This window comes from Carcharodon carcharias, chromosome 25 (genome assembly GCF_017639515.1).
Source record: "Carcharodon carcharias isolate sCarCar2 chromosome 25, sCarCar2.pri, whole genome shotgun sequence".
Taxonomy (NCBI): Eukaryota; Metazoa; Chordata; class Chondrichthyes; order Lamniformes; family Lamnidae; genus Carcharodon; species Carcharodon carcharias.
This window is the reverse complement of record NC_054491.1, coordinates 21,745,229-21,764,459: the sequence shown is the minus strand read 5'-3', so window position 1 is coordinate 21,764,459 and position 19,231 is coordinate 21,745,229. Positions and strand designations below refer to the sequence as shown.

At 41.6% G+C, this 19,231-nt stretch overlaps 1 protein-coding gene across 1 annotated transcript in view; it reads right to left on the bottom strand.

The window, feature by feature from the left end:
• Positions 1 to 19,231, bottom strand: part of sorl1 (sortilin-related receptor, L(DLR class) A repeats containing) — a 291,127-nt gene that overhangs the window by 14,549 nt on the left and 257,347 nt on the right. Inside the window, exons 35-44 of the mRNA XM_041174224.1 lie at positions 15,296 to 15,459; positions 10,750 to 10,859; positions 10,099 to 10,203; positions 9,252 to 9,324; positions 7,932 to 8,014; positions 4,904 to 5,000; positions 4,362 to 4,546; positions 2,707 to 2,826; positions 1,391 to 1,555; positions 491 to 671 (exon numbers count right to left, since the gene is read on the bottom strand). Coding sequence (XP_041030158.1) covers positions 491 to 671; positions 1,391 to 1,555; positions 2,707 to 2,826; positions 4,362 to 4,546; positions 4,904 to 5,000; positions 7,932 to 8,014; positions 9,252 to 9,324; positions 10,099 to 10,203; positions 10,750 to 10,859; positions 15,296 to 15,459 — 1,283 coding nt within the window. The remainder of the gene's footprint in view (positions 1 to 490; positions 672 to 1,390; positions 1,556 to 2,706; positions 2,827 to 4,361; positions 4,547 to 4,903; positions 5,001 to 7,931; positions 8,015 to 9,251; positions 9,325 to 10,098; positions 10,204 to 10,749; positions 10,860 to 15,295; positions 15,460 to 19,231) is intronic.

The following is a 19,231-nucleotide window of genomic DNA, read 5'->3' as shown; positions in this document are numbered from 1 at the left end:
ATCAGAGGCTTGTGGGCACAAGTTCTGCTCCAAGGTGTAAGTGCATGAATTATGCTATCACTACAGTCCAGTGCTGCATTTTCTGATGTCCTGTCCTTTGGAACAATTCTCAGCTGTTTGTGCCGATGCCTCAGGTGGATGTTAAAGATCCTGTGGAATTACTCGAGCTCTTTCAGTGTCATGGTCAACATTTTTCCCTCAGCCAAAGGTATCAATGTTAGGTTAACTGATCATCACTGTTAAGAGATGAGAGATCTTGCTACGTTCAAAGAAGCCTCCAAATTTCCCTGCCTAACAGCAGAGACTGCACAAAGTAAATCACTGTAATTAAACCACTTTGAGACAGTTTGAAAACAAAGGTGTTGGCTGTAGAAATGCAATCAACCTCACTCTACTGGTGTAGCTAGGATGTCTGATTTTCCACAAAAGTTAGATAGCAATTAAGTTGCATGGACGTGTATCTCAACTGAAATCCTGCAACTTGCCTCACCTGAATTTAGAGAGACACTTGCTTCTTTGCTCATGTTAAGCAGTCTGATAACAACACTGTACTTTCCACCTGGTTCCAGCTGCTTTACTACGTATTCTACTGTGTTGTTCTTTGAGCTCACTTTGTAATTGTAGTTCTTGCCATTCTTACGGATGGAATCTTTTACAAGAACTGCATAGGTCTGGAAAAAAGCAAACAAATGTGATCTGTAAACTGCACATTGTGATTCAGTGATTTAGTAAGAAACTACTTGGTTAAAATAAGCCCAGTAGAGTTAATCCTAAGTGTTCAAAGAGGCTCAGTTTTCAGGACTGGTTATCCACATGGCATATACAGCAGAACAGAATGAAGGCAGCTCCTGTTCTAAGGAAGAGGTAGCTTGCTGGCAAGGGTGACTGCAATTGGAGCCAGGAACCACTCTCTCCCTCGGGCTCCATCAAAATGCCTCTATTAATAGTATGCCATTTTTTAAATAAATATCTGCATTGCTATGCAAAGCAGTCTCAAATCACAACATGCTCAATTACCTACTGCATGCTGGAAGCAGGTTAACACACTAAAGCCAATTCTTGTTGTCCTTTTAAAAAATATTTAAATTTTATATTCTACCCAAGGCGTGCACACTTCTGTGCTTTTAAGGAAAAAATACTTTTAGGGATTCTTACGTTCTTTAGGGAATGAGGCATGTGAAAAAAGTTGCTAGAATGTCAATAAAGCAGTATTTAAAATTAAAGCAACTGAAGTTATTACTTTGGAAAGGAAACATGGGATCCCATGCCTTTTTCTTCCTCCACCAGACTTCCCAGGAAGTCAATGGTTTCTAGATGGAAAAGAGATAGTCCACAGGCAAGCATAATGTAAATTAGATCCTTCTCATTTCATCTATGTGCAGGTACTTACTAAATGTTCATTCAGCAGGTCATATGGAGGTTGCCACTTCAGTACTGCAAATGTCTTGTCCACTTCCACCACGTGCAAGTGGCGAGGTGGCAGCCGGTTATCAGGAATCATTTTAACAGCAATATATTCAGAGGGTGGTCCGAAATATGGGACTATAACACGAACCTAGAAAGAAAAGTAAATAAATATGGATTTCAGTCAAAGCCCTCCATTTCAAACTTGCAATACATAAGTAGGATCAAAGTCTCTGCACAAAACTAATCAGGGGAGTGCAATAAGATAGAAAACCTAATTTCAACAGATACTATTTAACCTATTCTAACAAAAGGTGCAGGCATAAAACTAAGCATTAATTAAATGTTACATACTGCTCTTGAATGCACAGATTTAACTACAGCCTAGAAATCAGATTGGGTAGTGCCTGCTTTACTGGTATAAATGCAGCATCTAACTGCCCAATTTAGCAAGTGAGGCGCATACTCATTCTGCACCACCCACCATATTGGTAAAGGCCACTGCATGGACATCCAAAGCTCGTGTCTGAAAAGGAAACTAGGTCTACTGCTTATGCAAATAAGGGAGCCTAATGTCTGTCTGAGGCGGTCTTTGCAAACTTTGGTTTGTGACTGGCTGCACCATGCGCTGTACATGTGGCTAATATTCTCAGGTGCTTGGTCGTAACTAGCTGATCACTGGAGATCCTAACCAGAAATGCAGGTTTCTGAACGTTTTTGCACATGATTTCCTTCTAGCCCCACATCAAATTTGCAGTCTGCTCCAAGCCACTGCACACACACTCAATTATTCACCTCACCACCCCCCCCGAACTTCAAAGGCCAATGAACCAACTCCATGGCACAACTGGCACCTGCAGATTACCAGCAAAGCGCAAAATGGAGGCCAGGGAACAATTTCCCTTGGTCTTGCCACTAGCTTCATTAGGCAGGTACAGCCTATTTACCGCCATAGTTAATCTGTCTCTCAAACTTAGATAATTAAAAGAATCCAATCCAATTTAAGGGGTTCACAGGATAAACATAGTTGAGGTTAATCTAGGATTCTAAAACCAAGAGTTTGTTTTATTGGATTTCTACACCCAGGGTTTTATGGCCCCTCTCACCCAGCAGGATATTACGGTCCCACTGAACTGAACTGAGATTTAAATGGCTCACCGTTTCCACCGGGGGCAGGGTACACGCCACGGCAGGGCCATAAAATTCTGGCTTACGCAAAACATTTCGTGTAACACATGAGCTTCGTTAGTAGCTTCTAAATTTTTTTTTTTTAAAAATAGGTGCAATGAAAAAGACATCTACCAAGAACAGATACTGCTCATCACTGTTCACAGTCACCGTTAGGTTGTTTAAATGTGATGTGGCATTTCTTGGATTCTGGTACAATTCCAAGAATGATGTAGCAAAGAAAACTCCATAAACCTGTTGGGGAAAGAGGACAGTTACTGGTGAGAAAATTCTGGGCAACTAACTTTTAATGAATCCAAGACTTATTGGAAAGCTGCATTGGCACAAGGACAGCAAAATAAAACAAACAACTTAAATAGTGACAGCTATTCTAATTACACTCGTGACTAAAATAATAAACCTCCTTTACTTAATTTCTGCTGCTACAGGTTTAGCTTAAGCATGATAGTCTGCAAACAATTAAGGTAATTAAGCACAGGCAGCATCAAGGAGGGCAATTTAAATAATTTTAACTATTATTTATAATTTCTTCAATCACAGCATGTAGCAATATTTACCATATGTAAAAGAATTCCATTTCCTCAACTGTGATACATGATGGCCCCTGGCCTCGTGGTTGAAGGCACCATCAGGTCATATAGACCGGGAGATCTTGATTCAATTTCCTGTTTATGCAGTTAGCTGATTGCAGTAGAATGCAACAACAACATGCATTCATATAGTACCTTCCACATAGTTAAATGTCTCGAGGAGTGTTATAAAACCGAGTGGACACCAAGGCACATAAGGTGATATTAGGGTAGATGCTCAAAAGCCTGGTCAAAGAGCTAAGTTCTAAGGAGTATTTCAAAAGGAGGAAGGTAGGCAGCATGTTTAGGGAGGGAATCCCAGAGCTTATGGCCTGGGCAGCTGAAGGCACAGCCACCAATGAAAGAACAAGTCAAAAGAGGAATGTTCAAGAGGCCAGAATTAGTGAACACATATGTGAGGGTTGTAGGGCTGGAGGAGGTTAGAGATAGGGAGGGGGCAAGCCAATGGAGGGACTTAAAACAAGGATGAGAATTGACCAGGAGACAATGTAGGTCAGCAAGCACAGGAGTAACGGGTGGTGAACAGGACTTTGCAAGTTAGGGCATAGGCAGCAGTTTTGGATATCCTCAGGTTTATGGAAGGAAGAATGTGTTATGCCAGGCAAGAGACTGCTGGAATAGTGAAGACCAGAGACAACAGCATGGATAATTATTTCCACAGCAAATGAGCTAAGGGAAGACAGAGTTACAGAGATGGAAATAGGTGGACTTAGTGATAGCACAGATATGGTCAGAAGCTCATCTTGATATCAAAAAAGTCAGTCAAGGCTCCCAATCCTGATCACTATCCAGTGCCTGGGTTGAATAAAGCATGTGCACATCAGAAGAAAACAGGATCCGGTTCAAATTGTACAATCTCCACTCAAAAAGCCAGCTGATACTGATCATCCAAGATCAAAAATGTAGAAAGGTCTCTTTGATGAGGTCTTACTGGGCTGGCAACACCTATAAAATCATTTCCAGTCACAACTGGTTGAAGCACACATGCAAGAAACATTAGTTTTTCTTGACTAAGATTTATTAAATGATCTTTGTGTTCTGTATGACTTCAGAGGACCATGAGAAAGGGTGTTTTATGATGTTTCTCCAGTAAACACGTAACTCTCGAAAGGTCAGCGAATATAATGGCTGACTATGTGCCTTGAAGATCCGAACCCCAGAACAGCACAAGACACTCACCACATTTTTTGGGCCATTCCAAGAACAATCCACAGAGGTCTGATTGATTGGAACTGCTTTAAGTTTAAGAGGAGCTGGACTGGTTCCTTCAGTTTTAGTCCGTACAAAAGATATCGGGCTATCACCAACATCAGTTTTAGCCCAGGTGGAAATCTCATAATTTGTACCAGCAGTTAAATTGGCAACTGTGCAACAAGAATAAATTATAAAAGTGTGTTAATACAATGTCATCTAATTAAAAGATCCTGGCATTCATCCAGTTTAAAAAAAGAGTGCAACTGGCTCAACACTCACTGCCTTCCCATTTTCCCTTCTTGCCGTATTATAGAAATTAGAACGTCACCACATCAAGAAGTTATTTTTTTTAAATTAATTTTGGCTGCCACATCATATTTAAATGTTGATAAACATTAACACAGGGTGCAAGTAGGTTCAAAAAACCTGATGGCAATTAAAAATCTTTAAAACATAACCTTGTTATTGCATGTCATGGGAAGCTATTGGCATTGCTGTGAACTCATGTTTGAATACAATATACATACCAGATAAAGTGGTCCTTCTTCCATCAACAGTTAATGTTCTTTTCTCTTTTATATGCGTATCAAATGTCCATGACACATCAACAACATAGCTGACCACCTGAAAATCAAGGTAAAAAAAAGTACCCAGCATTTCAAATATTAGTCTATAATACACTCCCAACAGAAATAGAAACATACTTTCAACAATGAAATGCAATGGGACTCAGACAGATGCACATTAAATAATGCAAGGGTCAGTTATTGAATTTTGATTCATCATTAACCTCCTCTCAGGAGTACAAATTTAACCACCTGAGAAGTAAGCATTTTTCTAGCACCTTAAATTGCTCTTTGAGTGGAGATATGTTTATCGTTCAAGATACGAACAACATGCATTTATATTGCAATTTTAATTTAAACAGATGTCCCACAGTATTTCACATGCTAGGAAAAATAAAGGGAATGTGCAGGAGTAGTTAATGTTTCTTGGTTCCTATTGTATTTTAAACCCATTTATAACCTAGCCTTTGAGAAAATTACAAAAGCCTTTCTTTTCAAAGAAAAAAAGCACGGAACAGACTTAGAGAAGGAGCTGTTCAGGTGGTGATTCATCATAGTGGCTTGTGCACAGTGTTAAGGTCACGCATTCACCCAAAGTTCCATTTTTTAACTGCTTAAGCTTTGTTCTGAATTGTGCAACAAAAGCTCACTAGACTCTCTGGAGTTCAAAAGAATTTTGTTGAGGTGGTCTGGGGCAAGTAGGCAAGTGTCCTGCCTCTGAGCCAGAGCTCCACATTTATGTCCAACTCCAGCACTTGATGGCCAAGGAAGGCACATTCATAACATGGCCAAACAGGTAGAGTATCAAATTATAAATCCTCCCACCATACACCAAGGGCAGGTGGTAGGAACGGGACAGATTCCTGATCAGCCATGTGATGGAAAGAAATTAGGAGCCTCCACCAATGTCCATAGCTCCAGGATATAAAATACATGTACAAGTGTATGCTGTCACAGAAACTGATTCCTTGGGGGCTGGTTGATTCAGTTGGCTGGATGGCCAGTATGGATCAGAATGGTGCCAAACAGTTTAGGGTTCAATCGTCGTTCTGGGCGAGTGGATTCGGGACCTGCCTCCTTGCCCTACCAGTGGTGGAGGTCATGGCACTATGGGTCAGGCCTGCTTACAGCAGAGAACTCAAGAAAATTCTAAGAAGGCTTGGCAGGGTAGATGAGAGAGACTTTCCCCTGCTGTAAAGTCAAGAACTAGAGGATGGTGATTTTAGACAGAGGTGAAGAGAAATTTCTTTACTCAGAAGTTTGATAGTCAATGGAATTTGCCAAGCTAGAGGCATGTTCAGTCATTAGGTACATTCAAGACTAAGACAGATTGATTTTTGGACACTAAGAGAATAAGATATATGGGCACTGGACATGAAGATGGATGTTATTTTTTTAATATTTTTGGGAATATGGTGGCATTCTGATAAAAAGCTTGTCTGTGGGAACAGAGATGAAATGCAAAATTTGCTAGGTGCATGTGTTTGTAATGAGGGACTAGGGTGAGGTTGGAATTACAAGTAAATAAATTGGGTTAAAGTTTGCATTAGATGATAGATAAGGATGTGACTTTTCAGCTACTAAATTTCAAAGGGATTTTTACAACTTACAAAGGTTTCATAAGCAAGAGGGAAGGTTATTAAATTTTATTTGACCTGAAATGGGGGCAATAAGATGAGATGAACGATTTTTATATTTTGGAAAGGTTGAGTTTAAAGAGGTGCTTAAGGAAAAAAATATATATTTAAGGAGAGATGCTTAGTTGAGTTGAGGTGGCTGTGTAGGGGAAGTATCCAGAGGCCAGTTCTGTGCTGAGAGAAGTTGTGAATTTGAAGCAGCTATCCGGTTTCAAGCCAAAGAAGTCTTTGTTTCTAAACTTCCTTTGGATTTCCACAGCAGAGAGGAAGAGTGAGAAATCGTGTGGTATACTTTATTAAAGTAGCAGCAGCTTTTGACTTGGGTAATATTACTGAAATTTTATGGTTAAAAATCTACAAGGGAGCTGTTACCTAGGAGTTTGTGTGTTCTGGTCAAGTGGGTTTTTTGGGGGGAATGTTTTGTAAGACTGTTTCAGCTGTGTAATTTTAATCTTGCGCGCTTAAATTTTTTATTCTTCTTGTTAAAAAATCTTTTAAATTTTAAAATCCTAAAAAAGTGTTACTGGGATTCTATGCTTCTGGGATCAGTAGATTTCCCCTCATTTTCAAAATACTGATCATAACTTTTTGTGGTAAGACAAGTTTCCGTCTGGGATTTAGCTTGCTCAGCGAATAACATTGGCTAAGGTCGGAGCACAAGTCAAGGCCAAGGATCGGCCATGACCTATTAAAATTGTAGAATAGGTCCAGGGAGCCAGATAGACCATCTCTTGTTCCTATTTCTTATGGTTAATTTCTTCTATCGTGCCAAACCAAAACACGGACATGAGATCAGTACCATCAAAATCCAACACATGCACTGGGGAAAAGGTTAACTTAACAGTCCCTTTCACTCTACATATACAGTTTGATTCTCTTAAGAGACTCCCCATGTCACTTCCTAATCACCAACTAAATCAGCTTGCTCCAAGGACATTATGTAATCAACTATCAAGACAACGTGCAAACACAATGATTTTCCGACTCCTTTCCAAAAACAACTTTTAGTTGTCATGTCCATGTAATAACTCAACTCAGATCATAAGCATATCAGATGGGAAAGTCAGTTTGAACCTGCATTCTACGACCATTTGGCATGATACAGGGTACTTGTAAATCACAATGCTACACCACAATGGCCCTCATTAAGATGCAGTTCTAACTGACAGGTAGACCCCATGCAAATAGCATCACTGCCATTTCTTTTTAAACCCTCCAGTGAAAGTTGGTACTAGCTATATAATGTAAAACTATGTTGTATACTGCAACTATGAAAAGGGAGTTAGAAAATTAGCTTCATCTTAAAAAGGGACCAAATTAGTTTACTAAAATCTCTCCTGCACAATATTTACCTTAATATTGGTGTCCATCTGTAGTTTCAAGTTAACAGCATTTTCTTTTATACTTGCAACTGTAACTGTTGGCATTGGAATTGCTATTACAGAAGGAAAACAAAAACCAAATTCACATATATTTCAGCAATTGCATATAGCTATGCTTAACCTATTGCCTTCAGTACACCTCAGAGAAATGTGTTTGAAGATTTCGCTAGCCAGATGAATAGTTTTAAACAAGTCAGCAGCAATCTTGGGCTGTTCGAGATTTAAGTCAGTAGCTAAAAAATTTTCATTATTTTTCACTAAACTAATTTCTGGTATCCAAGAGTTAATAATTTTCCTTCCAAATACACTTTAGAATTAAAATTTAAAGAAATACTGAGCTAAAAATTTATATCTGCCTGCTTGGAAGTTCAGTATGGCTGGCATTCTCCCTGCATGTGTCAGATAAGAGGGCCAAAGCTCTCCTGAAACTGGACATTGAGCTTAATTTCAATATTGCCAGAAAGCTGCATCTCCAGAAGCAGCTTGATGGTTTGAAGGTTTCTATTTAGGAGGAGCTAAGGCAAGTCCAATGGAGGAGATGCCGAACAACTGGGGTGCTTGTGTGGACCTGCAGCAGCTTCACATTAAGTATTAAAAAAATCTTAGCTGGTAATCCACAAACAGACATTAGGGCAGTAGCTGTGCAAATCAAAGTCCTAACTTCTGTTTCAGAAGCACCAGATGCACTTTCCTAATAGAATTAGAAAAAGCAAAGAAAACAGAAAGAAACACCAAAAGAAAGAAAATTAAAATATTGAAATGTACCAAGCTACAGTTGGAGCACAGCTTACCTGAGGTCAGGTAAGCGAACTACAAAGTAACAATTCTCAGGGATTGAATTAAAAAAAACATAGAATCCAGTAATAATGCTGAGGGTTAAATTGAAAGTTTATGATGTGATCTGATTACACTTATGTAATTAGTCCTGCTCATTATTCATTCTAAATGGCACACATTGGATCTCTAATCTGCACTAATATGACTTGTTAAATTTCTAGTACAGGGTTGGCTGCTGTAGTGAACAGGGTGAAATATAAAAATTCTATAACCAGTAAAACAATTAAGGCATTTTGAAAATTATCTACTCATACATTTCAAACTATGGCCCAAGTACTGTGCAAGTTTATGAACAGCTGATTAGGAGTATTCAATCTGGGTTTAGGATATTAAAAATATCCAAACTCTTGAGCTAAAATCACTTGTACTAGCATTGTAACAGTGGCACCCAAAACAGATTGCAAATTATAGTATATTGCACATAATTGGTTTCCCTGTTTAGAAGTACTGTACCATGTCCTGTCTTTGTCATAATTGTTTTCGACTCGCTCCAGGTGCCGATCCCACGACTCGTAACAGCTGCAACCTGTAAACAATGGAAGAACTGTCATTATAGTCTGTTGAAATTATGGTCCTACCATCCACTACAAATTTTGACTTGAGTTACTCCCATGGACTACATACAAAAACCTGAAATAGATAGTAATTGGATGATATTTAATATTGGCACCGCCTCATTGATACTTGTCATCAGACACCTTATCCAGCTGGACCCGAATGACCTATTTCAGCACTGCAGGTACTACAGTAAAATCCAGTCCATAAATTGCATTTTGAGAGTCCCCACATGGTGTTACAATACACATCTGAACCACACATTTCAGGAAAATCCCAATTTTGCCACACTCATTAATCTCAGCTGACAAAGCAGTAGATTTCTTGGATTAGAGATCAGCCAGAGTTACCACTCCTGATTGCTACCCATTGACTTCTGAAATACCATTCACCTGACTGCTGCTGAAATACACTGAAATGCATTGAGTAAGGTCAAGAGGTTGCCACTGGTGGCTCTGAATATTGGAATAGCTTGTTGATAATGGCTATCTGGATGAGTGATAACGTAGCAAAGGTGTCATTTCATGCAGCGGAGAAAATGGCAGTGGAGGATGGGAAGGAGAAAGGAGGAAAGAAAACAGGCAGGGAGAAAAATCCAAATTAAGTTACATTCAAGCCTATTGTTCCTAAATTTAAAAGTACAAAGGTGCAAGCTGTACACATTTTACATCATAATTTGGCTCATGTCATTTAAACAGAACAAATTGCAAATTTAAACTGGCGCCAATTGTCAATCACAACTCACCCTGACTCTATACAAGACATTCATCTCCAGATTTGTAATATCCATTTGGAGTCCAGTGCACTTCAGTGAAGTCCATTCATCTCTACCATTCTTGGTGTATTGCACCTGGGATGGGAGAGAAAGAACAAGGAGAAGCTCTAGGTTTTACAGCATTCAAATATCTACACCACCACAAAAGGCTCTTGTACTTGTGATTCCATACAAGGCCTCCACATCAATGAGACACATTCATTATAATTCAGGGGAAGAAAATCTCTCACTCAGCACCCATAGCATCAAGCAATTCTATAAAATGCTAGTTTAGATCAGGTGTGAAAGAGTTCCCCTCTAACCGTGAAACAATAATACAAATCTGTTGAGGTTCCATTACGGGCTAAAATGAAACTTATGGTTCACCTTCACAATATTTGGAATGGTAGGACATTCACATCAACAATGCTATGGTCACAACCAAACTGTTGGGAGACAGACTTCCCAAATATAAGAAGAGTTTATTCCACACTCAGTTCTGTGCAATGAATAATGGGACACATGGCAATGGGGCTAATCCTGCGAATCCTAGCATTTTCTATTTTAAAAATTCTCAAAAAATGACTGAAGGGATAAATGTGAAAAATGTAACAGCTTTGTTAATGATTTGTGCAAACTTACAATATACTCCCGAATCAGGCCACGTTTATTGACAGGGGAGCTCCAGCTGCAGGATACGGTACCATCATATATTGCACCGGATAGCTGGAGATTTTGTGGTGGTTCAGGTACTACAGAGAAATGAAGTGATCACAATATGAAGAATATGATTTGGTTTCACCTTTTACTAAAAGTGAAAATATACAAATAATCCCATATTACAACAAGAATGATGCCAACATTCCACCAACACAAGTTAGTGCTAAACCATGGCCAACACTTTCAAGTACAGTAATGCACAAACTCAACTTTTGATAGTGATCCCTTTAAAAGATAACAGAATTGAATTGTCCTGGCCAGCAACCCCGTCCACCCCATTTGCCAGCCTACATAAGTTTGAAACAAAAACAGAATTACCTGGAAAAACTCAGCAGGTCTGGCAGCATCGGCGGAGAAGAAAAGAGTTGACGTTTCGAGTCCTCATGACCCTTCGACAGAACTTGAGTGAATCCAAGAAAGGGGTGAAATATAAGCTGGTTTAAGGTGTCTGTGGGGGGGGGGGGGGGGGGGGGGGGTTTGGGTGGGGGGAGAGAAGTGGAGGGGGTTGGTGTGGTTGTAGGGACAAACAAGCAGTGATAAATAGAAGCAGATCATCAAAAGATGTCACAGACAACAGAACAAAAGAACACATAGGTGTTAAAGTTGGTGATATTATCTAAACAAATGTGCTAATTAAGATTGGATGGTAGGGCACTCAAGGTATAGCTCTAGTGGGGGTGGGGGAGCATAAAAGATTTAAAAATATTTTAAAATAATGGAAATAGGTGGGAAAAGAAAAATTTATATAATTTATTGGAAAAAAACAAAAGGAAGGGGGAAGAAACAGAAAGGGGGTGGGGATGGAGGAGGGAGCTCAAGACCTAAAGTTGTTGAATTCAATATTCAGTCCGGAAGGCTGTAAAGTGCCTAGTCGGAAGATGAGGTGTTGTTCCTCCAGTTTGCGTTGGGCTTCACTGGAACAATGCAGCAAGCCAAGGACAGACATGTGGGCAAGAGAGCAGGGTGGAGTGTTAAAATGACAAGCGACAGGGAGGTTTGGGTCATTCTTGCGGGCAGACCGCAGGTGTTCTGCAAAGCGGTCGCCCAGTTTACGTTTGGTCTCTCCAATGTAGAGCAGACCACATTGGGAGCAACGAATGCAGTAGACTAAGTTGGGGGAAATGCAAGTGAAATGCTGCTTCACTTGAAAGGAGTGTTTGGGCCCTTGGACGGTGAGGAGAGAGGAAGTGAAGGGGCAGGTGTTACATCTTTTGCGTGGGCATGGGGTGGTGCCATAGGAGGGGGTTGAGGAGTAGGGAGTGATGGAGAAGTGGACTAGGGTGTCCCGGAGGGAGCGATCCCTACGGAATGCCGATAGGGGGGGTGAAGGGAAGATGTGTTTGGTGGTAGCATCATGCTGGAGTTGGCGGAAATGGCGGAGGGTGATCCTTTGAATGCGGAGGCTGGTGGGGTGATAAGTGAGGACAAGGGGGAACTTATCATGTTTCTGGGAGGGAGGAGAAGGCGTGAGGGCAGATGCGCGGGAGATGGGCTGGACACACTGGGGCGACCGCTTTGCAGAACACCTGCGGTCTGTCCGCAAGAATGACCCAAACCTCCCTGTCGCTTGCCATTTTAACACTCCACCCTGCTCTCTTGCCCACATGTCTGTCCTTGGCTTGCTGCATTGTTCCAGTGAAGCCCAACGCAAACTGGAGGAACAACACCTCATCTTCCGACTAGGCACTTTACAGCCTTCCGGACTGAATATTGAATTCAACAACTTTAGGTCTTGAGCTCCCTCCTCCATCCCCACCCCCTTTCTGTTTCTTCCCCCTTCCTTTTGTTTTTTTTCCAATAAATTATATAGATGTTTCTTTTCCCACCTTTTTCCATTATTTTAAAATATTTTTAAATCTTTTATGCTCCCCCCACCCCCACTAGAGCTATACCTTGAGTGCCCTACCATCCATTCTTAATTAGCACATTTGTTTAGATAATATCACCAACTTTAACACCTATGTTTTCTTTTGTTCTGTTGTCTGTGACATCTTTTGATGATCTGCTTCTATCTATCACTGCTTGTTTGTCCCTACAACCACACCAACCCCCTCCACTTCTCTCCCCCCACCCAAACCCCCTCCCCCCCTCAACACAAACCTTAAACCAGCTTATATTTCACCCCTTTCTTGGATTCACTCAAGTTCTGTCGAAGGGTCATGAGGACTCGAAATGTCAACTCTTCTCTTCTCCGCCGATGCTGCCAGACCTGCTGAGTTTTTCCAGGTAATTCTGTTTTTGTTTTGGATTTCCAGCATCCGCAGTTTTTTTGTTTTTATACATAAATTTGAGCTCATCCAAAATTCTGCTGGCTCTGCCTAACTCATACCAAGTCCTATTCACTCATTACTCACTGTGCTCGCTACCTACGTCGGCTCCTCGGTCCTGCAATATCTCAAATTTAAAGTTCACACAAAATGATGAAAGATCATCTTGACCAAGCTAACTATGTTTCTTTTCAAGCAAGTTAACATAGGTGCCACACAAGGGCTGGGCAATGACCATTTCCCCTTGGCATCAAAGGCATTACCATCACCGAATCCCCCATCATCAACATCCTGGAGCATCAGCCTTGATCAAAGACTGAACTGGACCAGCCATAAAAATACTGTGACCACAAGGGCAGCCAGAGGCTAGGAAATCTACAGCAAGCAATCACCTCCTGACTTCCCAAAGCCTGTCCACCATCTACAAAGGCATAGGCAGGAGTGCGATAGAATACTCTCCACTTGCCTGGATGAGTGCAGCTGCAACAATGCTCAGGAAGCTTGACACCATACAGGACAAAGCAACCCACTTGACCATCACCCTATCAATTACCTTAAACATTTACTCTCTCCACCACCACCACCATACAGTGGCTGCAGTATGTACCATCTACAAGATTCACTGCAGCCACTCACCAAGTCTCCTTTGACAGCATATTCCAAACCTGCGACCTCTATCCCATAGAAGGACAAGGACAGCAGATAAGGGTACACCACCACCTCTAAGTTCCCCTCCAAGTCACACACCATCCTGACTTGGAAATATATTGCCATTCCTTCACTGTTGTTGGGTCAAAGTTCTGGAACTCCCTTCCTCACATCACATGGGCAGCAGCAGTTCTAGAAGGTAGCTCACCACTAACTTAGAGGGCAATTAGGGATGGACAATAAATGCTGGTCTAGCCAGCAACACCACATCCTGTGAAAGAATAAAAAAAAAAAGTGCTGCCTGACCTGCCGTGTATTTCCAGTGTTGTGTGTTTTTTATTTCAGATTTCCAGCATTCACAGTATTTTGTTTTTAAAAATTCTCATCCTGGGCTTTTAATTCCCTCCCATTGGCTCATCCCTCTAATTTCCTCCAGAACTAGAAGATCTCAGGAGATCTCTGCACTCCTAATTCTAACCTATTGTCCATCCCCAATTTTCATAGCTCCACCATTAACAGCCGCTTAAACCCTGGGCTTTGGAAGTCTCTCCCTAAACTCCTCTGCTTTTGTAATTCTCTTGCTTTAGGACTCTTAAAATTTCTTTGACCAAGCTTATGATTATTGATCCCAATTTTGTCTGATAACATTCTGTGAAGCATCTTGTGATATTTCACTACATAAAAAAGGTGCTATAAAAATGCAAGTTGCTGGTGTGAAATTTAGAACTCTAAATAAAGACAATAATAGAAAGGTAACCTTGTGAAGAACAAAAGGAAAATAACATTTTTAAAATGTGAAATGAGGGAAAATTTAAAATTATGAGGGCATAATTTAACCAAGAAATGGAAGCACTTTTGGTCATTCCATAATTAAATATTTATACACGCATATATCAATGCAACCAGTCTTGATGGTCAAAAACTTGGATTTTAGTAATTCAGGTTAATATCTTTTCTAGCTCAAACTTTCAATGAAGTATTCCATGCCAGACCTCAGTTTAGGTTACTCTACAACCAGCACACAAGGTGGAGGAACAAATGACATTGCAAGTGGTTGGAAAGTAGCACTGGATTTTTAGGCAGAAAAAAAATACATAAGTGCAAATACGAAATTGAATAAAACTGGGATCTACTCTTATTAACTCGAGCATTCATTGATAAGTGACGGCATTTAATACCATAGGTTACATGACTACACAAAGGATGCTTCAGGAGAGGCTGACAAAAAATACTGCTACACCAGCAACTGCAACTTAAGTAGAACATGGAGTTAAACTACTTGGTAGTTTCTATTTTCCATTCATCAACAGCTTGTGTGTGTCAGGGTCATCGTAGCCATTGCAGTGACCTTGATTTTCAGAATGCTACAGCACAAAAAAAAAGAGACACTGCATTGAACACATGCTTCTCCAAATTCAGCACTGAGCAAGGGAATTAGATTAGCAATTTGATTGTGGGCTGCACTACGAAACGAGTTGTGAAACCAACTCCAGGATCTTTAATCTTACTTATTCTCTACAGGACAAAGTATTTAAAAAGATGATTGCACTTACAGCCCTCTGGTGTACGCAGAATAATAGAATCAGTTGAGTTGTAGATCTTAAGAAGGCAATGCACTTGCACTTTCACCTGGTACGTTGTGTCAGGTTTCATAATAGTTATAATAAAAGCTGTTTTGTTGCCAGCTTCCAATTTCTCCCAGACACCACCGACCAACCTGGAAGAGGGAAATGACTGTCACTCAAAGCATACCATCAAGTCCCAGAAATTCTTGAAATGCTTAACTGCAGGATGCTTGTAGAGTGATAGGTGATGCCATACCTAACAAACCAGAAGCACCTTGTTCTTCAGATGCTGACTAACCTGCTGTGCATTTCCAGTGTAAATCCTCAAGTTTAATAATTAGATTAGAGACTCTGGACCAAATCTCTCTCTCCCACCTTAAATAAGATGTAGTAATTTAGATGTTCTCTTCCTTTGCCTGCAACTCTTTCCTTCTGTCTCTCCATTTTCTGCCTTCCCTCCCCACATAATTTGCTTTTTCAATTCATTGCAACACCTCCTCTGACTGAAAAATAGCTGTATTATAGCAGTCAAGGCTAACTAGTGGTTTTCCCTCTTTCCCCCAATAGCAGTGGTGCACAGTGCACTCTTTCCTTAGATTGCCTCCATAGTATGATTTAGATCATAAATTCACACCCATCAAATCATGGATATGAACCTGTACGATAGTACTCCATAGTACTATACATTTGGAACTGAGTGCGTAGGTGGGAATTTGGTGAGTGGGGGGGTTCAGTGAGGAAGGGAAGGCAGTGCTTTTCATTTTCTTTTTCTACCTTTTTCACCTTGTAGGAATTTAGTTCTTACTACGCTACAGGGAAAGGAGCCAGCTGTTTGGTAAGTTAGTGGTAAGGGTCTGTTCCAGACCCATGTTTTAAAATAGTATAAGAACCAGTGGTAAAGTTAAAATACATTTAAAAAGTAGTGATTTTTAAAAATTCACTTACAGGATGTAGACGTCGCTGGCTAGGCCAGCATCTAATGCCCATCCCTAACTGCTCCTGAGAAGGTGGTGGTGAGCTGCCTTCTTGAAACACTGCAGTCCATGTGGTGTAAGTGCACCCACAGTGCTATTTGGGAGGGAGTTCCAGGATTTTGTCCCGGTGACAGTTAAGGAACAGCGATATATTTCCAAGTCAGGATGGTGAGTAGTTTGGAAGGGAACTTCCAGGTAATGGGTTCCCATATATCTGCTGCCTTTGTCCTTCTAGATAGTAGTGGTCGTGGGTTTGGAAAGTGTCGTCTAAGGAGCCTTGGTGAAATTCTGCAGTGCATCTTGTGGATGATACACACTGCTGCTACTGTGCATCGGTGTTGGAGGGAATGTATGTTTGTGGATGGAGTACCAATCAAGTGGGCTGCTTTGTCCTGGATGGCGTCAAGCTTAGAGTGTTGTTGCAGCTGCAGCTGCATTCATCCAGGCAAGTGGAGAGTATTCCATTGCACTCCTGGACTGGTGCATTGTAGATGGTGGACAGGCTTTGGGGAGTCAGGAGGCAAGTTACTTGCTGTGGGATTCCTAGCCTCTGGCCTGTTCTTGTAGCCACAGTATTTATATGGATAGTCCAGTTCTGTTTCTGGTCAATGGTAAGCCCAGGATGTTGATGGGGGTGAGGGTGGGGGGGGGCGCTCAGTGATGGTAATGCCGTTGAATGTCAAGGGTAATGGTTAGAGTCTCTCCATCCAGAGATGGTCATTGCTTGGCACTTGTGTGGCACAGATGTTACTTGTCACTTGTCAGCCCAAGCCTGGATATTGTCCAGGTCTTGCTGCATTTAGACATGGACTGCTTCAGTATCTGAGAGGCTGCAAATGGTGAACATTGTGCAATCATCAGTGAACATCCTCACTTCTGACCTTATGATGAAAGGAAGGTCATTGATGAAGTAGCTGAAGATGGTTGGGCCTAGGACATTATACTGGGGAACTCCTGCAGTAATGACATGTAACTGAGATGACTGACCTCCTACAGCCACAACCATCTTCCTTTGTGCTAGGTACGACTCCAACAGCAGAGAGTTTTCCCCCTTATTCCCACTGACTCCAGTTTTTCTAGGGCTCCTTGGTGCCACACTCGGTCAAATGCAGCCTTGGATGTCAAGGGCGGTCACTCATCTCACCTCAAGTTCAACTCTTTTGTCCATGTTTGAACGAGATCAGGAGCCAAGTGGCCCTGGTAGAACCCAAACTGAGTGTCAGTGAGCAGGTTATTGCTAAGCAAGGACTACTTGATAGGAGTGTTGATGATCCCTTTCATCACTTTACTGATGATCGAGAATAGACCGATTTGGCAGTAACTGGCCGGATTGGATTTGTCCCACTTTTTATATACAGGACCTACCTGAGCAGTTTTCCATATGGCTGGGTAAATGCCAGTGTGTAGCTGTACTGGAACAGCTTAGCTAGGGGCATGGCAAGCTCTGAGCACAAGTCTTCAGTATTATTGCAAGGGCCCAAAGACTTTGCAGTATCCAGTGCCTTTAGCCATTTCTTGATATCACATGGAGTGAATCAAATTGGCTGAAGACTGGCATCTGTGATGCTGGGGACCTCCGGAGGCACTTGTGGTTGAAGATTGTAGCAAATGCTTCAGCCTCATCTTTTGCACTTATGTGCTGGGCTCCTTTATCATTGAGGATGGGAATACTTGTGGAACATCCTCCTACAGTGAGTTGTTTAATTGTCCATTACCATTCACAACTGGATATGGCAGGACTGCAGAGCTTAGATCTGATCCTTTGGTTGTGGAATCACTTAGCTCTATCACTTGCTGCTTTATGCTGTTTGGCATGCAAGTAGGCCAGTGCTGTAGCTTCACCATGTTGACACCTCATTGTTAGGTATGCCTGGAGCTGTTCCTTGTATGCCCTCCTGCACTCTTCATTGGGTTGATCCCCTGGCTTGGAAGTAATGGTAGAGCTGGGCATATGCCAGGCCATGGAGGTTACAGATTGTGGTTGAGTACAATTCTGCTGCTATTGATGGCCCACAGTGCCTCATAGTTGCCCAGCTTCATGTTGCTAGATCTGTTTGAAATCTATCCCATTTAGCATACAATTTAATTACAATTAAGTAATTAAAAATACATTTAGGTTGGCAGGACAGGTGATGTGTCAAGCCTGCAGCATGTGAGAACTCCTGGATGCCAGCGTTATACAGGGCAAACATGTCTGCAATGTTTGGGGCTCAAGGAGCTTCAGCTCAGTCATTGAGCTGGCGGCATTACCTGGATGCTTTGCACCAGGAGGCAGTCACATCTTCTGATTTGGTCAGTGGTCAGGGGCAGAAGGGTGCGACTGAGGAGGTAAGGGGACCCAGGGGGAAAGAGTACAGTGCCTTTGCAATTGTCCAGTAGGTTTGAGGTTTTCTCAGCCCGTTTGGATGAGACTGAGGACTGCAGGATGGATGAGAAAACAGACCATGGCATTGTGGTACAGGAAGGCATTCAAGGGCAGAAAGCAAAAAGTAATGTAGTGGTATAGGGAACAGTACAGTGAGGGAGATTGACATTGTCTAATGCAGCAAAGAGTGGGCTGTGTTGCCTGCCCAGTGCCAGGGTTTGGTACATCTACTCAGTGTTGTAGAGGAACTTGCAATGGGAGGGGTAGGAACCAGTTGTCATGGTCCATGCAGGTACCAATGACACAGGTACAACTAGGAAAGGGAGTTCTGCATAGAAAGTATAAGGAGTTAGGCACTAAAATAAAAAGCAGTACCTCATTAGGTTATAACCTGTGGATTATTAACTGTGCCATGTGCAAGTTGGCATAGGGTACATAAAATTAAAGATGAATACATGGCTCAAAGACTGGTTTGGGAGAAGTGGGTTCCGGTTCATGGGGCACTGGCACTAGTACTGGGCAAAGTGGGAGCTGTAACATTGGAACAGTCAACACTTGAACGGTGCTGGGACCAATCTCCTAGCG